This window comes from Ailuropoda melanoleuca, chromosome 14 (assembly GCF_002007445.2).
Source record: "Ailuropoda melanoleuca isolate Jingjing chromosome 14, ASM200744v2, whole genome shotgun sequence".
Classification (NCBI taxonomy): Eukaryota; Metazoa; Chordata; class Mammalia; order Carnivora; family Ursidae; genus Ailuropoda; species Ailuropoda melanoleuca.
In genome coordinates, this window is record NC_048231.1 from 70,098,660 (window position 1) to 70,119,887 (window position 21,228).

General features: G+C 38.6%; 1 protein-coding gene across 1 annotated transcript in view; it reads left to right on the top strand.

The window, feature by feature from the left end:
* The first annotated feature begins 73 nt into the window (after positions 1–73).
* ELP2 (elongator acetyltransferase complex subunit 2) overlaps positions 74–21,228 on the top strand; it is a 43,935-nt gene continuing 22,780 nt past the window's right edge. Inside the window, exons 1-12 of the mRNA XM_002924667.4 lie at positions 74–407; positions 2,538–2,616; positions 6,115–6,185; positions 9,592–9,748; positions 10,001–10,078; positions 11,979–12,043; positions 13,063–13,129; positions 13,605–13,745; positions 14,832–14,927; positions 16,162–16,262; positions 16,463–16,594; positions 20,348–20,497. Coding sequence (XP_002924713.1) covers positions 270–407; positions 2,538–2,616; positions 6,115–6,185; positions 9,592–9,748; positions 10,001–10,078; positions 11,979–12,043; positions 13,063–13,129; positions 13,605–13,745; positions 14,832–14,927; positions 16,162–16,262; positions 16,463–16,594; positions 20,348–20,497 — 1,275 coding nt within the window. The 5' untranslated portion in view covers positions 74–269. The remainder of the gene's footprint in view (positions 408–2,537; positions 2,617–6,114; positions 6,186–9,591; positions 9,749–10,000; positions 10,079–11,978; positions 12,044–13,062; positions 13,130–13,604; positions 13,746–14,831; positions 14,928–16,161; positions 16,263–16,462; positions 16,595–20,347; positions 20,498–21,228) is intronic.

Consider the following 21,228-nt stretch of genomic DNA (forward strand, 5'->3'; position numbering starts at 1 on the left):
GGGCCTTCGTTCCTGGGACGGAGGTTGTGCTTCTGCGCTGGGCTACGATCCAGAAGAGAGCTAGTAGCTGCGCTCGGGCACTGAGGACCACTTGTGCCAGGAGAGGGGGCGGGCCCGGCGGGGCGGGGGCGTAGCCGCCTCCGCCCCGCCCTCGGCCGCCTCTGAAACGCGGTGCGGATAACGCCAGCGGGAGAGGCAACCGCTCCAGTAGTTCCGCTCCGAGAGCGGAAGTGCGCGCCCAGGTCTCGGCCGCGGCCCAGCTAGCAGCAATGGTAGCGCCGGTGCTGGAGATAGCTCACGTGTTTTGCTGCCCAAACCGGGTGCGGGGAGCCCTGAGCTGGAGCTCCGGGCCCGGAGGACTTTTGGCCTTCGGCACGTCCTGTTCCGTGGTGCTGTATGACCCTCAGGTAAGAGAAGTGGCCGGACGCCCGTTTCCATGTTCTTCGGGGGGCCGAATCCTCTGCATGCGCTCGGGGCCGACTGCGGACGGTCCTGGGGAGCGGCGGGGTGGGTTTGTGGGCAAGGAGTCTCCCGTGGGCGCGCGCGACTCACTCCTTGTCCTCTTGCACGCCGCGACAGTCTGGGGTCACCAGGTCCTGCCAGTGGCCTGTTAGCCCCCCGTAACCCCACCTGAAAGACCACCTTTTCTGAAGGGAACTGTCATACTGTTAACCGGTTTGGGTTTTAAAGGATTTGCTATTTAGGTATGGATGAAAGCCGTATCACAGGTGCTCATTTCTGTATTTTCCTTCAGATTTATTTAATAAGTTTGTATTGAGTTTCAAAGAAAATCACATTTATTTTGGCGTTGGGAATAGACATTTTAAAGAAGGCGCTGTTGGGATAAAGGTCGAAGGGGTTAGGGATCCTAAGCAGTAACTACTTATTAAATAGTAAGTAAGCAGTAACCTTACTACTAAGGCAGGACTTCTACATTCCCTGAACTTCACCCAGTCAGTTGATTATTCTCTTGGTGCAGTACCTACCTAACTTTTGAAGTGTCTAGTTTTTGCACTCTTCCCAGAGTTGTTAGGACTCCATTATCATTGTGTAATTTGGGACGATACAATTAGTGTTACTTCTCAAAAAGAGCCTCAGTGTATCAAAAAGAAAAAGTGCTAGAAATGAAAATGCAGTGCAGGAAATAGCTGTCGGTATTTCTTGTACTGCTTTATTAGTTTGATTAAAGATCCCATTCTCATAACCTTTTCAAATTTATATATGAAGTAGTTGTCCTCACTACTTTAGTAGTGTCTTTAGGTTGCCATCGCTGTTTCCAGTTACTGCCATGCATTCTTAACTGGTGAGACAAAGCACGAAAACCAACCGTAGACCTTACTGAGTCAGCTGTAGAAGCCTATCTTTCTACAGCCATTGAATGTATTTGTGCCTGTGTCTTCCATTACATTTTTACTTTTAATGATAACTTGGTGGTCATGTTAGGGGATTTAACTTACCAAAAAAGTATATTGGGCCTAAAAAGTACTTTGTTTTGTTAAGTATTTACTGTTTGGGCACTTAATTAATATAGGAATAAGAGCATGTCAGATGCTAAAATAAAGTTTTGGAGTGATATTCATTCAGCAAATTTTTGAGGACCTTCTGGGCTCGCCCTGGACTGGGTAGTGATGACACCAAGATAATCATAAGATCTTAATCATCAAGGAGTTCTTAATCTAGTGAGAGAGACAGGGAAATATACTATAAGTTGTTTCACAACTTCAAATAACTTACGTATGAAATATACTAGTTTTTGCACATTTACTTTACATACCTTCTCGTCATGAGAATTTCAGTTGGCATATAAGCAAATAGGAAGTTACTGCTATTGGCAGTAGAGAAAGGGGCTCTAAAGAGGAAGGCACTGTATAGGCATAGAGTTAATATTGTCAGTGGTGCAGGAAGTAAAGAAAGCCAACAGTGTGGAGGGATTTTGCTGAAAGCAAAGTCTAAGGGGCTGCTGGGAACTTGGCTATAGGCCCTGAAGAGATCTGCTCTCTGAGGAGGTAGTTGTGGCCGGTAACTTTGTATCATTGAGGCTGGAGGACCCAACACCTGATTAGCAATAGTATGCAAAGTTGAGTCATGAATTTGAATCCAGTAATCATGAATTCCTCTATTGAGGGGGTTTTTTGCTCGTAAAGCCCTCAGATTGGTGTAAGCATGGTAGAAGTAGGCCCTGAGACTTGTGGGGACACTAGGAAGAGTTACCTCGCCTAGCCTAGGCTGTCAAGACAGGCTGTCCAGTAGAGAAGGATGGAGGTGATTAGTAGGAGCTAGCAGATGAAAACCAGAGAGCTCAGTGTGCTGAGAGTACAGGACATAGGAAATGTGGAGTAGTGGAAAAGGCAGGCACACATCAGAATGGATGGTTTAAACTATGGATTAAAGTTTAGGAATTAAGAGAGGTGATTCGTTTTGAAGTAATCCTGAACTTTTGATTAGTATCAAAACCGCTGATATCTGACTTTTATTAATTTATTAATTCCTCTGTAGGATAAATTGTTATTTACTAACTGGTGTTTTCTTCTGTAAAGAAAAGAGTTGTTATTACCAACCTGAATGGTCACACTGCTCGAGTCAATTGCATACAGTGGATTTGTAAACAAGATGGTTGTAAGTATTAATCTAGTTGTTAAAGATTATCTCAATTGTTTTCTGATAAAGTATAATTAGTCATTTTTCTTTTATCACTTGTTTTAATTTAACATTAGCTTATCTGATTTTATGCAGTTGGAAAACAGAAGAAAAATGATATGCCCAGTGAAATATCTGACCTGTACTTCATAGAACCAAACCATGGATAACACAGCAGTGCCTAGGATGAGTGTAGAGACAGCCTCTGACTCTGGCTAGACCCTCTCCATTGCCCATAGTTTTTGACTGAAAGCCTGTAAGCAGGGCCTGTGCTGAGGTGCAGGCTGGGATCCAGAGGATTTGGCTTGAGATCTATTTCTGCCACAGACAAGCTGTTGTTTTTTTAGGCAGGACATTGCATCTCTCTTCACCTCACTTTACACCTTAGTAACACCTGAAAAGTAAACGCTTGAAGTTGATCGGGTGACCTTAGGGTTTCACAACACTTGTGAGGTCAAAATTATTTTCAGAATAATACAAGAAGTTATCCACAGGGCCACCTGGGTGGCTCAGTAGGTTGAGCATCTGCCTTCGGCTTGGGTCATGATCCCAGGGTCCTAGGATCGAGTCCAATGTCTGCTCCCTGCTTAGGTGGGAGCCTGCTTATCCCCCTGCCTCTGCCTGCTGCTCCCCCTGCTTGTGCTCTCTCACTCTCTGTGTCAAATAAATAAAAATCTTAAAAAAAAGGTTACTGACAGTTTTCATTCTCATTCTGTCTCAAGTTAAACGGTGGCATACCACTACAGATTCAATACAGAAGCAGGTATGAAAATCCAGTTGTAGTCTAATAAAGTCAGATGTTAAAGAGATTGGCAGAAATGTAAAACAGTGCCTCTCATTAATTTTTTTGTTTTGGAAAATATAGGGATTTCCCCCTGACCCCCACAAATGTTATTTATGTTAACATGTGATGGGGTTCATCATCACTTTTAAATAAACTAATAAAAAAGTTTTTTCAGATTTCTGGTTTAATTTCTAATGTGGTTGATATTGGTACATATAGTCCATATAAAGAAAAGCTTTTGGGGTTCTCAAAAAATTCTTATTATTTATTTATTTATTTAAAAGATTTTATTTATTTATTTGACAGAGAGACAGCCAACCGGAGAGGGAACACAAGCAGGGGGAGTGGGAGAGGAAGAAGCAGGCTCCCAGCAAAGGAGCCTGATGTGGGTCTCTATCCCAGGACTCCAAGATCACGCCCTGAGCCGAAGGCAGATGCTTAATGACTGAGCCACCCAGGTGCCCCCTCAAAAAATATTTAGAGTGTAAAAGAATCCTGGTGCCAAAATAATTGAGGATTACTGGACTAGATTATCTCCAGGTCTCTTTTATCTCTACGATTCTGTGACTCAAGAATTTTTAATTAACATATTGCTTTTAGATGGTGCTTCTGAAGTCCTATGGGATTTCCTCAGATGTCTTATAGATACCTACTGTGGTATTCTTATGGACTCTGAATTAATTTTATTTTCCTTTCCATAAACATTTATTGAGAGCATTCTGAGCCATGTGTAAATGCAAAAGTTCCTGAATGAGTAAGACTTTGCCATGACTTTATCTGTGACATTAAAAAAAGTTTAATAAGCTACTGATTTCACTTGGTAATGTAGGATTAGTCATGTTAGGTCAGTATAAACCTCTAAATAATAGAAAGAGTGGCTGTTGGTGCAGATATTAAAGCACAATTGTAATTATATTAATTGCCACCAAGTGACATCAAAGACTACTTGAATTTCTGTATAGGGATTTATTATAAAATATTAATTTGGGCTAGTGTATTTTATCTTCCCTTTAAAAGTGAGGTTACATAAAATGAATTGCTTGTGTTTCACTGTAATCTATAACTATTATGTTTGATTTCCTCTAAGATTAGGGCTCTGTCACCAGATAATTAAGATGTTTTTTCTAACCCAAGTATTAGTGAACATAAAATTTTTTTTTTAAAGATTTTATTTATTTATTTGACAGAGATAGAGATAGCCAGCGAGAGAGGGAACACAAGCAGGGGGAGTGGGAGAGGAAGAAGCAGGCTCATAGCGGAGGAGCCTGATGTGGGGCTCGATCCCATAAAGCCGGGATCACGCCCTGAGCCGAAGGCAGACGCTTAACCACTGTGCCATCCAGGCGCCCCAAGAACATAAAATTTTAATAATGCATTTCATATTTTCAGGGATGCCTGGCTGGCTTAGTCAGTAGAGCATGTGACACTTGATCTCAGGGTCATGAGTTCAAGCCCCATGTTGGGTGTGGAACCTACTTAAAAAAATACTGTTTTATATATTTAAAATGTCTGAATTTTAACACATTACTTTCATGTACCTTATAGTAATTTCCAAAATCATGTAGTTAAATGGCATAATTTCTGTGATGGATAAAGAAATTAAAGCCCGATATCACAGCTGGTTGGTGCTAGGGTTAGGACGTGAACCCGAGACTTCTGACTACAAGTCTAATGTCCTTTAGATAATCCCCCTGCTGCTTCCTCTAAGTATCTAGCACGTAGGCCAGAAGAAACAAACAAGTGGAAAATCCAAATCAAAATGATATTTACCCCCCTGTTGGTTGTTATCCATTTGTTATCAACAATAAGTTGTAAATGGTTGGGCGCCTGGGTGGTTCAGTCGTTAAGAGTCAGCCTTTTGCTCAAGTCATGATCCCAGGGTCCTGGGATCAAGCCCCTCATCGGGCTCCCTGCTCAGCAGGAAACCTGCTTCTCCCTATCCTACTCCCTCTGTTTGTGTTCCCTCTCTCACTGTCTGTCAAATAAATGAAATCTTTAAAAAGTTATAAATGGTTAAAAAAAACTTTGAAATATTTGTCTTATTTCAAAAATATGTCATATACTTGATAGCAGCAGCTGACTATAATATCTCATATATGTTATTCCTGCCAAAACTGTTTGGTCTGAATCTTACATGAGGAAGCAATCAGATATATCCAGATTAGGGACATTCCACAAAACAACTGGCTGGGACTCATTGTCACAAAAAAGGGGAACTGGGAAACTATTCTAGGTTAAAGGACACTGAAAAGATATGACAGATATCCAATGTGTGGTTTTTAGATTCAGAATTTTAAAAAGGTATAAAAGACATTACTGGGACAATTTGGGGCAATCTTAATATAGACTCTATGTTACATTAATAATACTGTGTCAACGATTAAAATTGTTGAATATGATAATTGTATTGTGGCAATGTAGGGGAATGTTCCAGTTCTTAGGAGATACATGATAAAGTGTTTTAAGAGTCAGAGGTCCTCACGTCTGCAACTTATTTTTAAATGATTTGCCATAAACAAAGAGGTCTACGCATAAACATAGACACAGTGAGATGTTAAACGTGGCAGAATGTTAACAGTTGGAAAGTCTAGGTAAGGAGTATATGAGTTTTCTTATATCTTTTCTGTAGCTTTCAAAGTTCTGAAAACAGCTGGGAAAAAAATAAAAATATGGAAATCAATTTTTTTTTTCAGCTTCTTCTACAGAATTAGTTTCTGGAGGATCTGATAATCAAGTGATTCACTGGGAAATAGAGAATGATCAGGTGGGTAGACATATTTATAGTTAAATAACTTATATCTGCTTTTATTTTCAGCTCTTTTCCTAATATCTACTGTGTTCTTTTATGACGTCACTTCATTCTTATCAATAATACAGATCCTGTATCTTCTATACTTCACATGCCCTGTACCCTTCCCTCTAATATTTGCTCCAATATTCATATGCTGTCATTCATTTCTGTGAATTTCCCATCACTTTGGAATAGTTTTCAAACTGCACTTAGAACAGGGGCCATTTGTTCTCTTTTCAGTGATAGCAAAAATTAACGCTGCCTGTGTTCATAGGACAGCTGTACCATGTGGGTATAGATTTACATAATTCTAAGTAATATTATAATGTGCACTGCTGAGTATGAATGGAAGTCTGTTGATGGGCACTGGGTTGTTTCTACTTGTAAGCAAAGATTAAAAGCATGTTAGACATTTGAACATCTGTCATGCAGAAGATGAAGAGGAGGCAGAATTCTGCTTATGAGTCATGTACATGGTTTTGATGGCAAAATGTACTTGATGAGCTGAAGTACAAGGGTAGCTTCGTAGATATGTACTCTTAACTTGCTGTACCACAACCATGTGAGTTCAGTAGAGTTTTAAGAGGTGGCCTTTGAGTTGGGTCTTAAAGTGTGGATGGTTTTCTTGGGAGGAATTTAAGGAGTGAGCATTCCTGGTAGGAAAAATGGCATGAATAAAAAAGCTCAGGTGATAAAGGAGACCACCTGGTCAGCAGTATCCAGTCTTAACCAAAGCCTAAGATGTCTTTAGAGCAGGGTTTTCTAAAGTTTGTTCAGAGAATTATTCATCTTTCAAGAAGTTACATGAAGAAAAGGAATCTATGGGCAATCAAGGTTGGGAAATAACCTTGGTATATATACCTAAGGTATATATGCTATACCTTCTTTAGAGAGTCCCAGTGCACCCTGAGTATAGTGCAATCTCTGCAGAGTTCTGACGTGGATGAACGTGAGTATTTTTGTTTAACTAGCATTTTCCAAACTTCTTTCAAGTTTGAATTTTTTTTTTTCCCTTTTAAATCGGTTAGCATTCCTTGTAACTCTGAACAATGTGGTTTTAGAAATGTTCCTAGGTAATTCATTGTAGGCGGTGGTACTAAAGTACAATAGGAGAAGATTGTATGGCAATGTGAATATCAGCTTTAAGAGTTTGTTCTTTATTAGCAGGCATTTGGAAGTCATTGATGATTTCTAAGCAGAAGAAAATGAGTGTCAAAAGAAGATTAATCTGACAGCATTGTGCCAAGTTAGAGTAGGAAAAGATATGAAGAAAGCAGTGTGGGGTGTGTTTTTGAAGAGAAGATGATTTTGACATTGACTGGTTATCAAAGGAGTGGGAGCTGGTGTTAAGGGAGTGAGTAATTAAAAATAGTGGGATTCTGTTTTCAGGCTCTGGGAGAAAGGTGCTTCTACAAAGAAAAATAGGGAAGTAGGAAGAAAGATGTGGAATTTACTTATAGACATGTCACTTGAATTGCTGGCCAGACATCCAGACTTGCCCTTAGAAAGAGAGGGCAGATGTGGAGGTGGGGATTTTGGAAGCACCTAGACTTGAATGAGAGCAAAGAGGGGTGTAGCAAACTTAACTCCTGCTTGGACATATCTTGGCAGAGGAATCCAGAGAATGATTTGAGCACTCATTTTTGAGATTTTGACGTAATCCTTGGAAAACTTTTTTCAGCGTTGCCTCATGCTTCTGTCAATAGAGAGGACTGTAGGCTGAGCGAGTATCTGATGGCAGACAGCAAACTTAGAGGCCAGAAGAGAATGTGAGGCCAAACGAGGAGGAGGACAGCAGGAAGGTAAAAGGCGTAAAAGGGGGATGAAGGGAATAAGAGGATTTAGGGGATGGGTCCACACATGAAAACCTTAGAGGCTTACAGGTTCCTTTCCATATTCATTTCCACGTACACAGGAGCTCAACACACCTTGACTTCCGATAAAAGGAAATAATTCTAAGCTGGTATAATGAGAGGTTTGAGTGTCTGATGATTGAGCATTGGTTTTTAACAAGCTGGTGAACTTGAGAGGTTTCTTTTGTTTGAGTTTTTAAAGGTCTCTGATGGTTGATATATAATCCTGCTTAAAAACGTAAAGTGAGTACTTTAGATGTAATTTTTTAGGAAGTAATAATACAGACTCATGTGAAAAAAGTTTAAATACAGAAAAGTATAAAGAAGGAAAACTAAGTACAAAACAGTTAACGTTCTAATGAATGTTGTTCTACCTCTCTATTTTGTGTGTATAATTATACATAAAAGAGATTATACTGTACTTGAGTTTTTTAAAATGGTTTTTCAAAGAAGCCAAAGGTCAGTCATTATAGGAAGCTAGTGTACGGATCCTAATATATAACATTAATCATCTTGAGTGGCAAAGTTTTGCTTAAATTGTGAAAACAACTGAGCAGCCATTTAAGGGGCCCCTCTATTTCAGTAGACAGCAAATTATAGAACACTTCTCAAAGGACATGGTGGAATCTCACACATTTCGAACTCTAAAAAGTATACCTAAAATAGCAGAAATGATACCATAGGGAATAATTTTGCATGGCAGGCAGGTAGACTTTATAAACAAATGGGATTTCCTAGTTCCATTTGCCATTTTTTTTTTCATTTTCTAGCTGTACTTGATTCAGGCAAGTATCATGAGTGTATGCTAAAAGTACTTGATAAAAGTTTGATGAAGAATAGAATATTTACCCGATTCCAAAGGGTAATCTCACGTCGTATCACCAAAAAATTTAACTTCACAGTGAAATAACCTGGCAGATGCTACCTCTACTAGGATACCAAGGTTAACATCACTAAAATTGGGACAGAGTGGTATCATGTGCTTCCTGATGTGATGTACGTGGATAGTAATGATGTCAAAATGTATATCCGGAATCTAATGAGGAAATATCACACTAATCCAAAAGAAGGAACATTCCACAAAGCTGGCTATAGTCTTCAAAAATGTCAGTGTTGTGGTTGTCTTTCCATGTTATCTTTTTTACTGGCTACAGTGTATGTCTATAACAATTTAATCAGTTCCCTATTAGCAATTTTAGATTAATTGTAGTTTTTCACTGTTGTAAAGAGTGTGTCATGAATGTCTTTCTGCATTTATCTTTTGTTATCTGTTACTCTAGTGTGGTTAGCATCTCAGAGTAGATTCTTAGATGGGAAATTGCTGTGTCAAAGGCTATGCACATCATGTGTCCTTATTGTGTTCAGACCAGCTTCTCTGAAGTTTACATTCTCTTCAACTTGAAAGGATGTATTTCTGGGTCAGGCATTTTAACTGTACCTTTAATTCTGTGATTTTAGTTAAATAAAGATGGAACTGTTAATTCCTCTTTTTATCACCGTGTTTTTGTCAATTCTTTCTGAGGTAGCTTTTAAAAGCAGTCCATCTCCAAGGCCATGAAGGACCTGTTTATGCAGTGCATGCTCTTTACCAGAGGAGGGCATCAGATGTTGGATTACATACACTGATAGTTTCTGCAGCTTCCGATTCCACTGTTCGAATCTGGTCTAAAAAGGGTGCAGAAGGTAGGTTTATGGACATTATACTCCAAAGGAAGTAGTAATTGTCCAGTGAATGACGGAAGAACATACATACCATTTTTTTCAGTGTTTTAAGTCATTTTGTTCTCTGTAATGTTGTTAAAGGTTGATCATTTAAATTCACATGGTCATTGGCGGGGGGTCAGGATTGACCTCTTTAATCCCCTCCTACACCTAGGCTTTCAGGGTGGATGAGCTCACAGTTAGCTGTTCATGGTGTTTTTTATTATTTCTTAGTAACGTGCATTCAGACCTTGAACTTTGGAAATGGATTCACTCTGGCTCTCTGCTTATCTTATTTGCCTAATACTGATGGTGAGTATCCTGCTAAGTATACACTGGAACAGTAATGTATTTTTATATCTTCATACAACCAGAACCTAAAAGAAACATTAGGTCTTAATTTCATATCTAAATGTTTTCATGAAACAAGTTGAAACGTGGATAATATACTTTTTTAAAAAAATGGAAGTATAGTTGACAAAATGTTTCATTAGTTTCGGATGTACAGCATAATGACTCTACTACTCTGTACATTATGGTGTGCTCACCAGAGGTGTACTTTTGTTTTCAGTATTCAAATGATCTTTGTATAGAACATAAAATTAAGGGAAGCTGTTAAGAATTTTGATAGCGCTTGAAAATTTAAGTGACTTAACATGTACTTGGGATCGATACTGCTATTTATCAGATATATTATCAACATCTGTAGATCTGATTTGGGAAAATTAACCCTTTGAAGGTGAAGGTCTAGAATAAGTTGAAAAAATACTGAAGATGGACCCTGTGAACATTTCTGTGAAGATGAGCGTCTCTTCACATCCTACAGAATGACCATTTGCCCAAGACCACTTAAAATTTCCCAGCACAAAATTCTCCCTTTTGCTATGAAACTTATCTGTCTGTGCCTTTGATGATCCTCCCCAAAGTTGATGGCCAGTGCGAGTCGGTCCATCTCTGCCACCTTAGGTTCCCGGAGGACATACCCGGCGGAGAGAGGCAGGCCTGGAAGCCGCCAGCTTCCAACGCGCTCTGCAGCAGGAACTGTAGCTCCCCTGTTCCATGTGATGCTCCCACTTTGCTCTGTGTGAGGGATCCCGGTAGGAGGAACTCACACATTCTGGCTTTATAACGGAGAATTTCGTTTCCACACTGAGGCCAGTGACTGGAGTGTTATTTTTTGCTTGATTTAAAGTGAGAAAATCCTTGAAAAACACACTTCTATTTCCATTTACTTAGAAAAAGAGTCCTTATTTATCTGCCATCCTTTGGTGATATGAATTTTTATACCTCATCTTTGATAGTGGTTTTTTTTTTTTTTAAAGATTTTATTTATATTTGACAGAGATAGAGACAGCCAGTGAGAGAGGGAACACAAGCAGGGGGAGTGGGAGGGGAAGAAGCAGGCTCATAGCTGAGGAGCCTGATGTGGGGCTCCATCCCATCATGCCGGGATCACGCCCTGAGTCAAGGCAGACGCTTAACGACTGCGCCACCCAGGCGCCCCTGATAGTGTTTTAGCTACGTATTTACCTGTTTTGTGTTGTTTTTTTTTTCACAAATTGAGGTATTAAGTGACATAATAGTTTTAAGCGTACAACATCATGATCTGATATTTGTATAGAGAAATGATCACCACAGTAAGTCTGGTTAATGTCCCCGACCATGCATAGTTACAGAATTTTTTTTTCCTTGTGATGAGAACTTTTAAGATCTATTCTCTTAGCAACTTAAAATTGTGCAGTAATTACACGGCCTTTTACTTTGTTTTCCACTTGCTTCATGAATTTGGTTTTATTTTTGAATTCTCAAACAAAATGTAAGATAGTTGAAGTGACAAGCATATCCTTAAATCTTTGTGCAGTAGTCGTGATGCTGGCCTCATAGCTCTTACACTTTTTTACTTAGTTGGGTTAACAACCTCTTGGATTAATCTTCTGGTTGACTTGGGTGAAATGTTGTTTGTGTTTCTCTTTTCACCACTACTTCTTTCATAAGTGACACAGGATGGAGGAAAGGACTAAGTAACCGTTTAATAGCATGTTTTAGAGTGTTCATTTTATTCCTATAGACATTTATTGAGCACTTTCAATGTTTGTTCAGGGTGTGGAAAATAGAAGCCTGGATTAACTTTATCTCGTGCTTAGAATCCAGCATTGTTGATAATCATACATGTGATGGAATATTTACAGTAAAGCCTCTTTTATCCTTTCAGTACCAATATTAGCATGTGGCGATGATGACTGCAAAATTCATTTATTCGTTCAGCGAGATGACCAGGTAATTAATGATTTCATTAAGATACTAGAATTATGTTCTGCTTAATTACGTATCTTAATACAGACTATTTCCAGATTGTAGAATTTTAGGGATATTCTAATCTAAACCATAATAATCCAGTAGGAGAATCTTTTTTGACAGTTTTCTCTTAGACAGTTTTCCACTTTGTTTGAACACCAAGTAAGTGCTACGTTGGCCACCTGGTCCAGTGTTGTTAGGTGGGAAACAGATCATTGGATGGGGGAAGGACAGGAGGAAGATGTTGTGATAGTGGATTTTTTTGTTGTTTTTGTAAATTTTAATATAGTATATCTATGGTGAAATTCCCCTGATAGTGTTTATTTGTCATTCTGAGCTTTACCTACACGTTGAGTGGTTAAATTACAGAAGGGAAGTTCCAGAAAAGAGGAAATTTAACTTTAGGCTTATTTATTTAATCATGGAGATACTTGTTTCTTTGCATCCTATAAGAAAGTTTACAATGGTTGTGAATGTCCAACCACCCAACTTTTTTCTATAGAACAGCACATGTCATTTTATCCTGTAAACATTTACAGTATTTATTTAAGGTCTATAGATACTGTATTACTTACTCAGATGAGTTAGATGATAATGAAATTTTTATTCCCAAATGAGAGCTCTATATTTTTCTCTTGATCAGAGTGTTCCCAATTTAAAAACAAACAAACGGGTGCCTGGGTGGCCCAGCGGTTAAGCGTCTGCCTTCTGCTCAGGGCGTGATCCCGGCGTTATGGGATCGAGCCCCACATCAGGCTCCTCCGCTATGAGCCTGCTTCTTCCTCTCCCACTCCCCCTGCTTGTGTTCCCTCTCTCGATGGCTGTCTCTATCTCTGTCGAATAAATAAATAAAATCTTTAAAAAAAATAAAAAAATAAAAAATAAAAACAAACAAGCAAAAACTGTGCATTAGGACTGGCTGTGACCCCAAATGAAATCACTGATATACATAAAGTATTAAATTCTTACATCAAGCCCGATGATTTTTGTTATCTTACTAGTTTCAGAAAGTGCTTTTTCTCTGTGGACATGAAGATTGGATAAGAGGCGTGGAATGGGCAACCTTTGGTCAGTATGAAATCTTGCTGAAGTACATATGATGGGGCAAGTGTGTGGAACTTCCAGGAAAGCAGCCTCTTATATGTTCATTTAATGTTTCCTTTGTATGTAACATTTTTCTTTGTCCCTATTAGAAAAGAGGATACTTACCCCTTTGTTAACTATTGATTTGGGTGGTAGAGGATGAAACTAGTTGATGTTTTAAGAAGCTCACTAGCTGACTATTACATATGCAAACATTCTTGAGTTCTTTGTAGAATTTTGTGGACTGTATAACAATGCTGCACATTGTAACCATTTATTAGTGTTGTATGTATATTTGCCAGTGTTACTAAGAAAATACAGGTCAAATGAGTAAAGGGTAGGGAAGCAGAGTCTCATTTTTTCAGGAAATCTAGAGATCAGCATATTGTAGAGAGAAAGTCTTATACCTAAATTTAAGAATATAATGTTTAAAAAATAATAACATTTGTTGTTTTATTAGGTAGAGATCTTTTCCTAGCAAGCTGTTCACAAGATTGCCTGATACGAATATGGAAGCTGTATATAAAATCAACATCTTCAGAAACTCAGGATGATGATAATATAAAACTGAAGGAAAATACTTTTACAATAGAAAATGAAAGTGAGTAATAATGAAAATATTTGATGTAACAGCTTCCTAGCTCATTCATTTATCTGTTTCACTACACACCTATGTGAAGGTTAGTTTTTCAGAAGTATCCAATTCCTACCTGAAACTGATACTATGCACTTTTTTTAAAAAAGGTTTTATTTGAAGATAAGTTATTTTTCATATATGAAACTTATTTTTTTCTAACAATATTAGTAAGATTTTTAAAAATTGCTGAAAATGTTAAATGTTTTCTCAGTAAATTAATTTATAAAATGATGCCAAATTTGCAGTTTTAGAATAGGAAGATCTAAAGGAATAAAGAGAATTATCCATACTTTTACTGAATAAGAGACAAGCCAAAGTGCTGCACTTGAGTGGTATATGTAAATCTGATTTTCTTACTGTCTGGAATCAGAACGGTACCGCTGCGTGATAGATCCTGCTGGAATGTTGTATTTGAAGGAAATATTTTTTGAGTGTTCAACTAAATTATAAAGTTAGCCCTCAGTGAGCATTGTTCACCTAGGAATACTCTTCTTATTACTGTAATTGGTTTTAAAGCCCATTAGAGTTGAGATTTTGGTAACGTAGTTTTATGGGGAGAACCAAGAAATCCTTAACCAGCATGTTACGAGTAGCTAGCTATTCCCAAATATGAAATTTTTGTGACATTTTTATTATTTTATTTGAAAGGTTACAATACTGATTTGACCTCCTCTCTTTCTGCATTTATCTTAAGTTTTTAAAAAAATGGTATTTAGGCTATTGCATGTTGATGATGAGTGTGGATAGCCAGGAGGCTGACATGTCTGGTTTTGCTTTTTAATTGGAATATAACAGTAGCTCCAGAAAACTTTAAAAATTGAATATATTCCTATTTACGACTAGATAGAGAAAAATTGAGAGAAAAACTTACATATCTTAGAACTTTTTTCTCCGTGATTTTGAATGGATTAAATTAGTGAAATTTATTTTTTTGTTGAATCTAAATCAAGTTCTGATTTTTGAAGGGGGGTATGTAATTGTACAACTTGGTTATGAAAATTCTTTCTAGAAGAGCTTTGAGAAAAGAAAATGTCATTGTTTCTGTTACAGGTACTAAGATAGCGTGTGCAGTTACTCTGGAGACTGTGCTGGCTGGTCATGAGAACTGGGTAAATGCAGTTCACTGGCAGCCTTCATTCTACAAAGGTAGGAAAAAAAAATACACACATATCCCTCATTTCATTTAAATCTCATGTTTAGAATTTTAAGCTGACCAAATGAAGTGGAGGGTTTCTTTTTAGTTTGATTAAAGATCTCAAATAGGGGCGCCTGGCTGGCTCAGTCAGTAGAGCACGCAGCGCTTGATCTCGGGGTTGTAAATTTGGGCCCCATGTTGAGTGTAGAGATTACTTAAAATAAAATCTTAAAAAAAAAAACCAGTTAAAAAATAAAGAAAAATCTCAACTACAAGACATTAAGTTGGCAAAGTTTAATACTGCAGCTGCTGACGTGTTCTGCTGGACACCCAGTTCCATTGAAACTTGCACTCCTGAGTAGGAAAAGTGTGATCGCTGCTGTGATGCTGAAACCACCACACCCCTTTTAACTCCCTTTTAAAGTTTTCATCTAGTCATTATGGGATTTAAGAGAAACTGACTTGTAAGCCAACTTCAACTTTACTGGAACTTTTGCCCCTGGAAATAGAAAGTTGGCGTATTACTGAGACACAACATTTATGAAAAAAAGACTTTCTCCCTCCTTCTTTTGCCCTTAATCTCCATTTATGGTGTGATGGTTGCCTGCTGAAGCTGGTGCTGTGGTGTAGAGCTGAACAAGGCACAAGCCTCACATTCTTCCCCTAGCCCCTTCCCCTGGGCAAGAGTAGGAAATACCAATAATGAATACACAGGTAATCACCATTCAGCTGTTGTTGATATTATGCCATATTTATTGCAGTTTGAAAAAAAAGATATTATTGTTATTGAGGGACCCCTGTGTATATTCTTTGCTGAACCCTTTCCCCTCCATTCTTCTATGGCAACTACGGGACTGAATTCACTGCGTATCATTCCCATGAGTGATTTTATACTTCTGCTACACATTTATGTAGCCACAAACAGTATTGCTTTACAGTTGTTAAAACTTGATATCAGTGTGTATTCTCGTCTTATAACTTGCCTTTTCAGCTTAACATGTTTTGGAGATGTATCCATGTTGATTCATGTAGCTCTAATTTATTTTCATTGAAGTATAATATTCCATTGTCTAAATATACCACAACTTGTTCACCTGTTCTTCTAATGGTAGACTTCCGTGTGTTTCCAGAAATTTTGCTAATGCTGCAAGTGAGTGTTCTTGCAGTACCTATGTCGTGTTTTCCTGCTGATCTACCAACGTCATGCTTGTTGGTCACTTTAAGACATTAGCTTTTATTCTTCAGATGGTGTTCTTCAGCAGCCAATGAGATTATTGTCCGCCTCCATGGATAAAACCATGATCCTCTGGGCTCCAGATGAAGAGTCAGGAGTTTGGCTAGAACAGGTAAAAATGTGAATATTGAAGGAACAGAAAATTGGGTTTAATAAACAATATTTAACCTCCAAGTCTATATTCCTGGAGCTGCAGATGTTTACTCTTTATGTACCCGAAGTAAGAGGGAACATCATAATCTCTGGACGCTCTGATTTCTGCTGTGACAAGTGTGGAATACTGATTGTGAATTATTTTCTGTTATTGCAAAGGTTCGAGTAGGTGAAGTAGGTGGAAATACTCTGGGATTTTATGATTGCCAGTTCAATGAAGATGGCTCCATGATCATCGCTCATGCTTTCCATGGAGCATTGCACCTTTGGAAACAGAATGCAGCGAACCCAGTAAGAAAAGTGTTTTTAAGTAAAGCATTTGTAATTAAATAGAGTGAAATGAAACCTAGGTAAACTATGTTACATACTTATAGTACTCTCCAGAAACATAGTAGAGGTGTTTAAGTTCTAATGACATCACTTCTTACTATAGACATTACACTACAGTTATGCTAAGTAAGTAACTTATGCTTTTCTAAGACTAAAAGTATTCATTTGTCCAGCATTGTTGAGGGTTTGAAATTTGCACATAAGTAAACTTTCTACAAAAGTGAACTTTAAGCTATATACTTTTTAAGCTCTGCCTTTAAGTTCCGTAAATTTTTTGATGGGAGTATTTCCTAAAATGTTTAACTTCTCTGGGTTCTTAAAGAAGATAGCATGCTTTGGTCTTTCCTTGGACAGTTGGGTCCAATTGACAACAGGGCAACAGGACCACCTGTTATTTTGTGAGGGAATATATTAATGTTCTCAGGGCTGTTGATAAGTGTAATTTTAAATGGTCCTCTAAGTACCGGGTTCTTTTACATCTTTTTTTATAGTTGTTAGTCTGTTATCAAAGAGAGGTAATCTTTCTCTAGTCATGTAGCTGCCTCCACATTATTCCATCTCTTACTTTCTAATTTGCTTTTGATCTGCTTCTTTGGATGTGGGGATACAACATTGCAGGAACAGCAGCTAAGAGCACAGGCCTTGGAGCGAGGCAGCCTGGGTTCAGACCCCGGCGCCAGCATTTACTAGCTCTGTGTCCTCGAGGACATTGCCTAACCTGTCTCAGGTTCCTCCTCTGTGAAATGTGGCTAGAAATAGCACCTACTTATAGGGTTTCTGTGATGCTTCAATGAGTTTGTATTTGTACAGTATGAAAACCTAGGCATGGCACTTATGGGAGGGATAGCATATTAATATATTTTAAATCAGGTAATAATAAATGAAAGAAGTAAGAGCATTGAGTGAAATGTGAGTCAGTAGATTCTGAGTAAAGTAAATGCTCATGGATTTGCATAACCTTTAGTTGGTGGGCTTTGTAATAGTTGTATCATATATGAGGATTTGACTTCTCGACGCATGGAATGATTTTCTCTTATTGGAGTTGACTTTCAAGATTATTTCTACTAGTATGGAATCAGACCTATGTATACGGAGAACAAACTGATCGTTGCCAGAGGAGAAAGGGGGGTGGGGGTTGGGCCAAGTACGTGAAGAGGGTGGGAGGTACAGGCTTCCAGTTACGGAATGAGTAAGTCATGGGAGTAAAAGGTACAGCAGAGGGAATATAGTCAATGGTATTTTAATAGTGTTTATGGTAGCTACACCGGTGGGAGCATAGCATAATGTATAGATATGTTGAATCACCATGTTGTACCCCTGAAACTAATGTAACATTGTGTGTCAACTGTATACACACACAAAAAATAGAAGAATTGTTTCTACTATGAAATGAGCCAGGGACTCATCAGCTAAGGCACTTTTTTTTTAAGGTTTTTAAATTTATTTGAGAGGGAGTGTGCAGGTGTGCATAGGTGGATGAGGGACAGAGGGAGAGGGAGAAAATACCAGGCACACTCCTCGCTGAGCGTGAAGCCTGATGTGGGGCTCAATCCCAACACGCAGAGATCATGACCTGAGCCAAAATCAAGAGTTGGAGGATGCCTTCGGAATCCGGGGATGTACTGTATGGTGACCAACATAATATAATTAAAAAAAAAATCATTAAAAAAAATAAATAAATTTCTAATGAAAAAAAAAAAGAGTTGGAGGATGCTTAACCGACTGAGCCACCCAGGTGCCCCTAAGACACTTTGAAATAAGATATTTTTTAGGATAAACATTGTTTTTAACTCAGAGCTCCTTTAAGCCATATTTCAGCTTTAGTTTTTTTTTTTTTAAAGATTTTATTTATTCATTCGACAGAGAGAGAGACAGCCAGTGAGAGAGGGAACACAAGCAGGGGGAGTGGGAGAGGAAGAAGCAGGCTCCCAGGGGAAGAGCCTGACGTGGGGCTCGATCCTGGAACAGCAGGATCACGCCCTGAGCTGAAGGCAGACGCTTAATGACTGAGCCACCCAGGAGTCCCGACAGCTTTAGTTTTTGAGGGCCTTCATGGAAAAAAAACATCAGATAAGTAAAAAGCAACTCAAACTGGAAGACAGAATTCAAGGAATTGTACTTATGATTTGACTTCAGATTTATAATAGCTGTTTACCAAGTATTTAAGGTGACTTTTTAAAAAAATAGACTTTATTTTTTAAAGAAGTTTTAGGTTCACAAAAAAATTGAGCAGAAGGTACAGAGAGTTCCCATATACCCTCTGCCCCTGCACATGCATAGCCTCCCACACCAGAGTGGCACATTTGTTATAATTGAGGCTGATTTTAAAAACAAAGACTGTACTTTAGGACTGTTACAGTGGAAAACTGTACTGATAGTCCAAAAGTGCTGCCCTTTGTTCAGAATTTTTTGGAAACTCCTATTAGTGCTAACTTCAGAATCAATTTTTATGTCGCAGAAGAATTATGTCACTTCTTAGTCACAACCTTTTAATTTTTTTGACTAGAAAATAATATAGCTTAGCTTAATCACTGATTGTATTCATCATACTTGGCTTTGAGTGACCTTTTAGCTATTTATACAAGTTTAATTTTACTCTAAAGATTGTTTTAGGGCGCCTGGGTGGCTCAGTCGGTTAAGTGTCTGCCTTTGGCTCAGGTCATGATATCAGGACTGGGATCAAGTTCCACATTGGGCTCCTTGCTCGGTGGGGAGCCTGCTTCTCCTCCTGCCTGCCGCTCCCCCTGCTTGTGCTCTCTCTCGCTTGCTCTCTCTTTAACAAATAAATAAAATCTTTAAAAAAAAAAAAAAAGATCATTTTACCACTACTTGAGGTTGTTCAAAACCATCAGCTGTGCTGTGTGGATGAGACATACGACATTTTCTGTATTTTATTGTCTTTATTTGTTCACATGGTTGCTGGTATAGGCTCCCTCAGGTGAGCCAGCTAGGTTTGATTCAGCCTCTGTTCTCTACACCTGCAGCTCATTGTACTTGATAAAGGAAGCCATTGTGGCACAGCTGGTTAAGCATCTAACTCTTGGTTTCGGTTCAGGTCATGATGCTCTGTGCTCAGAGTGGAGTCTGCTTGAGATTCTTTCTCCCTCTTCCTTTCCCCCTCCTGCTGTCTCTCTCTCTCCCTCTTTTTCTCCCTCTCTCTAAATAAATCTAAATAAATCTTAAAAAAAAAAAAAAGCCAATTAGGCACATACTCAGAATCTACTGACTCATTTTACATTATACTCTGTTATGTAGTTTAACAGAAAAATATATAATACCTGGTATGTGCCGGCATTGTTCTGGGTGCTTTACAAATATAAATTCATTTAATTCTCATAACAACCGTACAAGCTTGGTAACTCTTTTACAGAAGAGTTCTCTGAGGCAGAGAAAAGTTAAATAGTGTTTGGCTTCTAGGAGGCATTCAGTAAATGCTGAACGGAGGGGAATTTCCCAGGGTTACTGCTTCAAAGGATGCAACACATATTTGAATGTTTAAGTTCAAACGTGCTTGATTAGAAAACCCACCCTTTAATTTTAGGACCCTATTATTTTAAGGTCCTGTCTTGTTTTTTTAGCTTTCTACGTTGCTTGGGGGCATCAGTCTTTTCCATCATTAGCCCTGAGGGTGGAAGGCATTATCATGATCAGACTTGATTCTGGGTAGTAGTGATCTCTGATTATTTTGATGTGTCATTAGTACTTTCATTGCAGAGAGAGTGGACCCCAGAGATTGTTATTTCAGGACACTTTGATGGTGTCCAAGACCTAATGTGGGATCCAGAAGGAGAGTTTATCATCACTGTTGGTACTGACCAGACAACTCGACTGTTTGCTCCGTGGAAGAGAAAAGACCAATCCCAGGTAAAATGTCTTCCTACTTGACTGATGCACTTTAAAAAACATCCTTGAGCACATGAAAAGTGGGGCAACATTGTTAGCCGCTACGGAAACACAAGTGAAAAATGTGTCACGGTACCTCTGCACACTGTAGAAGGGCTGAAGTGAGACGTACTGACAGCAGGGGGCGGCAGTAGGGATGCCGAGCGGGCGGAGCCTTCATATGTTGCTGGTAGGAGTGCAAAGTTGACACAGCAGTCAGGAAAACGGTTCAGGATTTTCTTAAAAACTGAAACAAAACATACATATACTCTTTACAATTCAGCTTAATTATTAGTTGTTTTCAAAATGTATTTATTTCCATTCTATATAAAAGTTCACTTATCCCTTGTAATTTTAGGTTTAATTCATTAAGAAACACTGTCAAGTCTGCAGTAAAATCTAATTTCTAAAGTCATACAGTATTAGGTAGTAGTGATTAAGGACAGTTTTTGTTCAGTAAACTTTTCAGTCTTGGCCCTGAGCTCAAAAAATTGCAACCGAACTTTACCACTGGCAAGCCATTTAACTGTGCTATGTGGTAGAGAAAGCCTGTGTACTCAGCTTCAATTTCTGACAAAAGAACTTGAAACTTACTGTGGGTCAGTCCTTGAAAATGAGTGAAACCTGCCATACTTCAGTACAGTGGTAGCTTCAAATGATAAAGTTGAGGACATTGGGAGCAACACTAGCGTCCATTAAAAAATAAAGCAAAT